Genomic DNA, 10,786 nt, shown 5'->3' on the forward strand with positions numbered 1-10,786 from the left:
GGTGATCATATCATGTGTCACTTTCACAAATATCAAGACTCATCACACCTGGGCAAGTAGTGGATGGAAATCCTATCCAGGATCATCTGCAATAACATAACATTTAACACTTTAATGAATCTTAGTATTCCTGAAATAGAAATGTTTAAGATTAAAACTTGAACTTAACCAACTCATTAGCAAGAAGATTGTCTTAATTAATTTTAATCTGATATACTTCCAGATAGTTCAGCCTTGACCTATATATTCAAGGCCATCATTGTTAACTTTGAAGTAGATTTCAGATGATTTATTCACAGTTATTTCTCATATGATAATGAAATTAGAAATTAATGTACAGTATCTGATGATCAGATCACAATCAAGATTTACACATGTATGAAGGTGTCATAAACTTTGAAGCACAAGTTGTTTGAACCCGGCTCTCCAGCGTACTGTAAAATAAGACATGTACACTTTCACATGTATGCAGATCTAGTAAATACATGGTAGTTCTGAACATAACTTTCATATTCTGTATATATTACATCAGAAGTACATATATATATACAAAAAAAAACACAATTTCTCAAAAGTGCTAATTATAAGGATTACTATTGATAAATATATATCATCCAAAGATTGAACTTGATTTAACACCTATTACTTGCATCTTATGGTTATGTGTTCTTCTGATGACTCAGCATGTACTCAAAACACAAATTATCCACCCTTATGATTTAAAATTATTTAAATATCATAGTTGGATTTGAACTTGATGACTATATTATATCATGCATTGATATTGAGAAATTATACAACACAACTGTCCAGAAAATTGTTCTGTATCAACAAGTAATAAGAGTAAAAGTTATAGTTATCCGCGAATCAGAGGGGGATACAGTATTGTCAGTGCTGTACAGATCTTAAAAACATTTGAAGCTGTATCTGCAGAGCTGATAGGCATTACACCGTTCAGTATACGAAAGAGTTTGATACGTTGCATCTGTCGCTCAACATGAATACGAAGATTTGCGATTCGTCGGGTTGTTTCCACCTCCCTCCTGGAGAATTTTCTATGTTTCCTCTTGAATGGTGGTATGATCAGTTGGATGTTCTTAGGAGTAGTCATGTCTGATATAAGAAATCCTTTGTCCACCATGATTGCATCACCATCATCACACATATCTACCACTCCAGACTTCTCTGTAATCTTTTTGTCTGAGATGCTGCCAGCATAACAAGATGTCACCAAACTAGGCACTCCAGCTGGTGTGATGCCTACCAAAACCTTCCAGGTCATATGAGACTTATAGTTTGAATACAGCAGTGACTTAGCTCTGGTAGATTCTGGTGTCTCTGTCCGTATCTCGGTACAGTCCAGTATAACACGTGTATTTGGATATCGTCTCCTAAATGTGGCTGGCATGTTACTTTGGACTGCTTCCTTACTTGGCCAAAACATAAGCAAAGGAACCAGATCCTGAGCCAAAAATTGCACCCACGTTCGCCAAATGTTGCAGCAAGTTGTCACACTGATACAAAATCTTCTGGCTAGGTCCTCCAACAACAAACCAAGTCGTAATCTCATCATCACTAGGAGAAATTCATCTTCAATTCTCAGTTTCCTTTTTGGTCCGGGTTTCTGTTTTCCACTTCTCTGATACCTTTTCTCGCCAGCTGAATGGTTGCCCCTCCAGTAAGACATGTTGTTTGCGCGGGTTTTTAGACGGCTCAAAATCATAATGAGAGCAGGAAAGGATGGGAGTCCAGTGTAAAACATCACATCATCATCATTGTTTTTGATGTCCTCAATAGTTATGTCTGGTAATTTGCACTGAATTCCTACATCAACAGTGTTTTGTTTTGTCTCTTCTTCTGAAGGGTGTGGAAGACAGCAGAGTTCTTCAAACTCCTCCCTTGACAGTATCACAACATCATCTGTTTGCTCAGACTTATTAGTCTGGGAACACACATGGTTCTCTGAAATTACTCCTGCATAGTCATGCATAAACACTGAGGTCTCCAGAAAAGAAATGTTGGCATGGAGAGAGCTCTGCAGAACACCATCTTCATTCTCTCCAGAAGAATTATCATCTTCCCCTTTTAAAATTATGTGTGGTGTGCACAGGGAATCAGAAATCTGAAAAAGAAAAATTAAGATGTCAAAACACAATTCTAAAAAAAAAAAAAAAAAAAGCTAGGGTAATTAGATTTTTTTTAAATGCACAGAAGAATGAAAAAACATAGTTTCATAAATCTTATCAATATGTCAATTGGATTATACAAAATATATGGCCGTTATATTTTTATCGAAAACAAATGCTGTTTGATGATACAGCACGTGTACATGTATTAAATATGTGCATCCATAAAGAAAGTCACGTGTATGATGTGAGTTAATATAAAAAAAAACCTGGCATTTACCTATTTATTATCACAAGCTGTGACCGTAACGCACATTTATTTGAAAAACAACAACAATATAAAAAAAATAAACGTAATGGACCATACACATGCTCTTTAAACGATCATTTTGTCAATGAATTTACAAAACCATTGCGGATTCCACATGTCATTATACTAATTCGAGATATTTACCTTGGATGTTTTGAAGGTTTTTTGAGGGAAAACACTCGGGATCGGATATTCTGCAGACGGACCACCTATCCCAACAAAATGTTCACTACACAAACGAGTGGTGTTTTTTAATGTAAAGTTCTTCCTAAAACACTTAACCCGTTGCTCCCAGGCTCTTGAAATCTTGCTGTCCACAGGAAATCGATGCAGTGATACCTTCCTGTTGTCAATTAATTTTCCGCTGTAGTTTGAGCAACCTGTTACACAACAATAAATCTTCCCCATAGCTGTTTACATTTTTGCATTTGACAACTATCCGGTAAACTATCCGGAAGCGACATGACATTCCGCACCTGCGCACATAGGGCGAAAAACGTTACAGGGGAGAAAACTCTTGGATAACCGTGAAACGGACTATAGGAAGTTCTGTTCTAACACCAACAGTTACAGGCCCAGTAACCAAGTCTATCTTACGATAAACACAATGAAGAGGCACATTAACATCACAGAATTTTACACTCTAAAGCAGAACACTTACAGCACAAGAAATCTTCTGACAAAAGCACTACGCCATCGAATAACAAAGAATTAGAAGGTCAAGTATTACGTAAAATCGTAATGAGTTTCAAGTTGGCAGTATCACTAAATGAACAAATGAAACAAAACCTTCAGAATCGAAGGGAGAGCACTTCTCCAATACACTATCAGACTCTGAGCTCTAAACCTCAATATACAGTTTAGGTTCTTCCACGATATCACTAAGTTCCTGACTAGGCTTTGACATAGCTGACATAGAAGAACTGACTGCTTTTGTCTTTGCTCCCTGCGCTGAAGGAAATAACATTGAGACGTTACATGTCTTACTTTCTTGCAGTAATCACAAACAGGACAAGGAGACCCCGCACCTAGCCTTAATCTGGTTTGGAATTAAACCTAGCCTTATAACCTACAAATGTACTTCAGGTTATCATTTGAAGGGACACTAAAGGTTGGGTTCATAGACTGATTAAATTAACCAGTACCTGTGGTACTGTAATTCCCTTGAGAATTCGTTTCATTCAATAAATGAGACTTTGTGGGTGAAAGCGTAATCATCAGCCCTTATAGCCGCTTCACTCAGTGGCTCGACTTTTCTCTCATCTAAATAAGTTTTGATATTACCATGGATACAACATTTGGACTCTGCTATTAACAATAATTGCCCCAGTTTGTCAAAATCGTTTTCAATTTCTTCAGAATCACACAAGCTAATGAACAATTGTTCTTTCTCTCGGGTAAATTCTCCATGAGTTTATTCATCTTTCTTTTTGGAATTTCTACAAGCTCATAAGCTTTTGAATGAAATATTTTTCAACTTCTTTTACCTGAAAGGGGAGAACTAAGCGAACATTTCTACCAATATCAAAACCTGTTTCAATTTGATAAAAACATTTCTCTAAGGGTGATCTCCCTTTAATCACTATTCCATATAACTCTCAGTATCGTTAATAAGACGAACCATCGTACTGTACCTTTACTTTACTTTGTCAATAAGACGAACTCTCGTACCTTTACATGACTTTGTCAATAAGACGAACTCTCGTATCTTTACATGACTGTCAATAAGACGAACTCTCGTATCTTTACAAGACTTTGTCAATAAGACGAACTCTCGTATCTTTACATGACTGTCAATAAGACGAACTCTCGTACCTTTACATGACTTTGTCAATAAGACGAACTCTCGTATCTTTACATGACTTTGTCAATAAGACGAACTCTCGTATCTTTACATGACTTTGTCAATAAGACGAACTCTCGTGTCTTTACATGACTTTGTCAATAAGACGAACTCTCGTGTCTTTACATGACTTTGTCAATAAGACGAACTCTCGTATCTTTACATGACTGTCAATAAGACGAACTCTAAGGTCTGTCGATGAGACAAACTCGCAGTACTGTTTTAATACTTTCTTAACAAGACGCACACGCATACATGTCGCACGCACGGGAGGCCGTCCTTAAATGACCTTAGCTGTTAATAGGACGTTAAATAAAATAAACCTTAACCAAACCTTTATTTTAACGTCAAAATAGCAAAAGACAAAGGATGGGCATGAAGCCAGAAATGTTGCTGTATGTAATGACCTTTACTAGTGATGGACGTTACTTTCTCGGAGACTATATGAATGAGGTGATAATTTATTTCACAATTTCAAAACTATTTCTGTAAGGTATCATTACCACCTTTTACTGTTCCGTGACAAACGACAGGTGAGAATACGATCAATACATTGCCATAGATTTACTGTCGCTACCATTGCTAACAAACTACCAATGTAACCACGCACCATTGACAAAACATGTAATAACGAGAAACTATTCAGTCATTATCATCAGGAATCGCTTTACAATGAGAAATATAGGAAGAAACCACAAAACATTGTTATAATGCCACCACTTACACACCACAATGTTCTAGCATACCACCATTTACACACCGCTATGTTCTAACATGCCACCAATTACATGCCGCAATTTTCTAGTATGCCACCATTTATACGCCACAATGTTCTAGCATGCCACCATTTACACGCCACAATGTTCTAACATGCCACCATTTACACGCCACAATGTTCTAGTATGCCACCAGTTACACGCCACAATCTTCTAGTATGCCACCATTTACACGCCACAATCTTCTAGTATGCCACCATTTACACACCACAATGTTCTAGCATGCCACCATTTATACGCCACAATGTTCTAGCATGCCACCATTTATACGCCACAATGTTCTAACATGCCACCATTTATACGCCACAATGTTCTAGCATGCCACCATTTACACGCCACAATGTTCTAACATGCCACCATTTACACGCCACAATGTTCTAGTATGCCACCATTTATACGCCACAATGTTCTAGCATGCCACCATTTACACGCCACAATGTTCTAACATGCCACCATTTACACGCCACAATCTTCTAGTATGCCACCAGTTACACGCCACAATCTTCTAGTATGCCACCATTTACACGCCACAATCTTCTAGTATGCCACCATTTACACACCACAATGTTCTAGCATGCCACCATTTATACGCCACAATGTTCTAGCATGCCACCATTTATACGCCACAATGTTCTAACATGCCACCATTTATACGCCACAATGTTCTAGCATGCCACCATTTACACGCCACAATGTTCTAACATGCCACCATTTACACGCCACAATGTTCTAGTATGCCACCAGTTACACGCCACAATCTTCTAGTATGCCACCATTTACACGCCACAATCTTCTAGTATGCCACCATTTACACACCACAATGTTCTAGCATGCCACCATTTACACGTCACAATGTTCTAGCATGCCACCATTTATACGCCAAAATGTTCTAGCATGCCACCATTTACAGGCCGCAATGTTGTAGCATGCCACCATTTACACGCTGCAATGTTGTAGCATGCCGCCATTTATACGCCACAATGTTCTAGCATGCCACCATTTACAGGCCGCAATGTTCTAGGATTCCACTATTAACACGTCGTAATGTTCTAGTATGCCACCATTTACACGCCGCAATGTTCTAACATGCCTACGCTTACATGCCGCAATGTTCTAGTATGCCACCATTTATATGCCACAATGTTCTAACATGCCACCATTTACATACCACAATGTTCTAACATGCCATCATTTATACGCCACAATATTCTAGCATGCCACCATTTACACGCCACAATGTTCTAGTATGCCACCATTTATATGCCACAATGTTCTAACATGCCACCATTTACATACCACAATGTTCTAACATGCCATCATTTATACGCCACAATATTCTAGCATGCCACCATTTACACGCCACAATGTTCTAGCATGCCACCATTTACACGCCGCAATGTTCTAAAATGCCACCATTTATACGCCACAATGTTCTAGTATGCCACCATTTACATGCCGCAATTTTCTAGTATGCCACTATTTACACCTGTACATGCGGGAATGTTCTAACATTCCTACATTTATATGCCGCAATGTTCTACTTTGCCACCATGTATACGTCACAATGTTCTAGTATGCCACCATTTACATGCCACAATGTTCTAACATGCCACCATTTAGATGCCACAATGTTCTAGCATGCCACCATTTATACGCCACAATGTTCTAGCATTCCACCATTTATACGTCACAATGTTCTAACATGCCACCATTTACACGCCACAATGTTCTAGCATGCCACCATTTATACGCCACAATGTTCTAACATGCCTACATTTACATGCCACAATGTTCTAGTATGCCACCATTTATACGTCACAATGTTCTAACATGCCACCATTTACATACCGCAATGTTCTAGTATGCCACCATTTACATGCCACAATGTTCTAGCATGCGACCATTTATACGCCACAATGTTCTAGCATGCCACCATTTATATGTCATAATGTTCTAGCATGCCACCATTTACACGGCACAATGTTCTAGCATGCCACCATTTATACGCCACAATTTTCTAACATGCCACCATTTATACGTCACAATGTTCTATCATGCCACCATTTACACGCCACAATGTTCTAACATGCCACCATTTACATGCCACAATGTTCTAGCATGCCACCATTTACACGCCACAATGTTCTAACATGCCACCATTTATACGCCGAAATGTTCTAGCATGCCACCATTTACACGTCACAATGTTCTAGTATGCCACCATTTACATGCCGCAATTTTCTAATATGCCACTTTTTACACCTGTACATGCCGCAATGTTCTAACATGCCTACATTTACATGCCGCAATGTTCTAACATGCCACCATTTACACGCCACAATGTTCTAACATGCCACCATTTACATGCCACAATGTTCTACCATGCCACCATTTACACACCACAATATTCTAACATGCCACCATTTATACGTCACAATGTTCTAGCATGCCACCATTAACACGTCACAATGTTATAACATGCCACCATTTATACGTCACAATGTTCTAACATGCCACCATTTATACGTCACAATGTTCTAGCATGCCACCATTAACACGTCACAATGTTATAACATGCCACCATTTATACACCACAATGTTCTAACATGCCACCATTTACACCTCGCAATGTTCTAACATGCCACCATGTACACACCACAATGTTCAAACATGCCACCATTTACATGCCACAATTTTCGGGAGAAAAACTGCGCCTCGGTGTACCTGTACGGGAATGTTTATAGTCGGTCGAAATACATGTCGTTAAATCAAGGTTTAATGTATCTCTCAATATTGATATGCTAGCGAAATGATTGATTGATGTTTGGTCCTTATCACTGTCAGTTCCCAAAATGTTGTTATAGTTCTGGAGAAAAATAACTAGCATACAGAACAGGTATCGTACAATAAACAAACAAGTGAATAAAGAGAGCAAACATATGGTTCAGTACCCTACTACAATCAACAGAAATTGATGTCCGACAATAATATAAGATTTATATATTAACATCAACATAATACATTGTGTATAGGACTTTATTTAGTACAGGTATGTATGTTATTTAAGCGGTACGTTGATATAGTCAGTGTACTGACCACGTTTTGTCTGTATAAAGTTGGTATCAAATCAGAATTGGACTACAGACAATGGATGTTAAGGCAATCTTACTACCAGAGCCTATACGCCATGCATACGTTAATGGTCTGTTAAGTATAAGTCAATGTCAAATGTCTATCATTATCATTGCGAGTACAAAGAAACGGATTTAATGACTCGATATGCATTTTCTGTAGAAATAAGCCATCGTTGTGACCGAATTTTATGATGGAAGAGAAACAAACGTAAACACCATATCTTTATGAAGAATGGTTTTGTGAAGGTATTTTAATTATAAATGCCCTTGTAAAAGACCATACTTCTTGTACGCTATATACTTTAAATGAATTAATTCAAAAATTTGCTGTAAATACAGATTATGTTACTGATCAAGGAATTATCACAGTAGATAATTGATAGATACATCAATAAGTTACCTATATATTCCAATACCTATGGAAATATGTTTAAGGCATAAGAAAGGAACAAAAGACTTTAACAATATTTTATGTAAAAACAATATTGTATCTACAGGAGGAAGCAAATGTAATGAAATGTTTGAAATAGACGATGATACTTGGAAACGAATATATATAGCAACTTTTTCACAGACTAAACATACAACATTATAGTGGCTACAATATAGAATAAACCATTATATCTGAACAACTAATTCTTGTCTTTTTAGAGTTGGACTTGTTGATAGTCCATACTGTTTTCGGTGTAAAACCGAAACCGAAACAATAATTCATACAATATGGGAGTGTTCAAAAACCCAAGAATTTATACAAAGTTTTGATAACCTACTCATTCCATTTGCCTTCAATAAAGAAACTTTCATTTTTGGCTTTTCTAACCCAAATCAGATCAATAGCAAGGTAAATATTATGATACTATTAATCATGAAACAATATATTTATTCATCAAGATGTTTAGAAATTGACTTATCCCTTAATGCCTTAATTTATCAGATCAGAGAAAGTTACAATATCCAAAAATATACTGCCATTGGTAAAGGTGTTATATTTTTACAGAAACTAAATGATGACTGGAATAAATGGGCTAGATTACTTGAATATACATATTTTTTTGTTTTCTCTGCATTATATCAGATTGAAAATTAATTTAACAAATCCTGATGATCTCTGACTAGTAAATTACAATAATTTTGTGATCTTTTATGGGATTTTTTTTTCACAATGCTGGGGCAACCCTCACCCTCTCCCTCCCTTCAAATCCAGACACCGCTTTCTCCTCTTTTCTTTTCTGTCCTATCTCTTCCCTTTCTTTCAGACAATGTAGATACAGTGCTAAAGGCAAAGTTGATCCATTTATCAATAGATGTACATGATAATATATAAAACAATTACTTTACTGTATCAAATATAAGTGAAAGGAAAATAAAAACTACAATTATTTATATGTAATAATAATGTATAAGTAAAAATAACTACTTGGAATACAGAACAACAAACACCTTAGTTTTATCTCCAGTAAACTGGTAGTATGATCAAGGGTACAGATATTGGTGTATCAGTTTTTTAAAAAATGAGATGTATGGATGAATGTGATGGTGAGCATTTGAAGTGATATTGTACATATCTTATAACTGCATTATTGGGAAAAAAATCTTGGAAAAATAAAAAGTTACAAAAAAAAACCAACAACAACAACAACACCATAAGCCAATCCCGACAACTTGCAGATATGACCTAAGTACGGTGCAGTTTGAACAACATACTCATAATGAATGTGCGTTCATTTCGGTTTCAAACTAGTTACTCTTAAACCTGAACTAGTTACTCTTAAACCTGTTACTCTTAAACCTGAACTAGTTACTCTTAAACCTGAACTAGTTACTCTTAAACCTGAACTAGTTACTCTTAAACCTGAACCAGTTACTCTTAAACCTGAACTAGTTACTCTTAAACCTGAACTAGTTACTCTTAAACCTGAACTAGTTACTCTTAAACCTGAACCAGTTACTCTTAAACCTGAACCAGTTACTCTTAAACCTGAACTAGTTACTCTTAAACCTGAACTAGTTACTCTTTAACCTGAACTAGTTACTCTTAAACCTGAACTAGTTACTCTTAAACCTGAACTAGTTACTCTTAAACCTGAACTCACCGACGTTACCACTTAGCTCGTCAATGCAAAAACTCTTCGGCGTCATTGTAAACAATTCCATATACGCATATTCAATATATCTATTATTCTTACATGAATATCGACTTATCTGCCGGTCAAAGGTCAACACGACATATCATACTGTTGGGATAGCTAAAAGGTGAGAAGATGATGACCAGCCACCGATATACCTCAGATGGATAGTAGCGACGTTGTGCTGTAAGGATACCACCATTCGAACAATTACACTTAAAACATGTTCTACTTCTACTTCAGTTATTTAAATGTGAGATTGATAAACACGTGATTAATTTTAATTAATCTGCTAACATTTCCCGGTTCGTACATCTATTCTCTTACTCCAGTCGTACGGTTATGGTATAGTGACGGCGTTTCTTAGATTTTACGATAATTGTTTCTTACAGCGAAAACATGTGATTTATTATCTGTTCCGGCCAGTTGACCCTGTGGACATCTACATACGTCACAAAACAGTCTGAGATG

The 10,786-nt window shown here is 36.9% G+C and overlaps 1 protein-coding gene across 1 annotated transcript; it reads right to left on the reverse strand.

Annotated features, from left to right (window-relative positions):
* Positions 1 to 19: 19 nt before the first annotated feature.
* LOC117331295 lies at positions 20 to 3,625 on the reverse strand. Its single transcript, XM_033889914.1, has 2 exons — positions 2,581 to 3,625; positions 20 to 2,122 (listed from the first exon to the last, which is right to left on the reverse strand). Exons 1-2 carry the CDS (start codon positions 2,842 to 2,844, stop codon positions 857 to 859), a joined length of 1,530 nt encoding a protein of 509 aa, XP_033745805.1. The 5' UTR covers positions 2,845 to 3,625; the 3' UTR covers positions 20 to 856.
* Positions 3,626 to 10,786: the final 7,161 nt, after the last annotated feature.

Source organism: Pecten maximus, chromosome 7, assembly GCF_902652985.1.
Source record: "Pecten maximus chromosome 7, xPecMax1.1, whole genome shotgun sequence".
NCBI classification, from domain to species: Eukaryota; Metazoa; Mollusca; class Bivalvia; order Pectinida; family Pectinidae; genus Pecten; species Pecten maximus.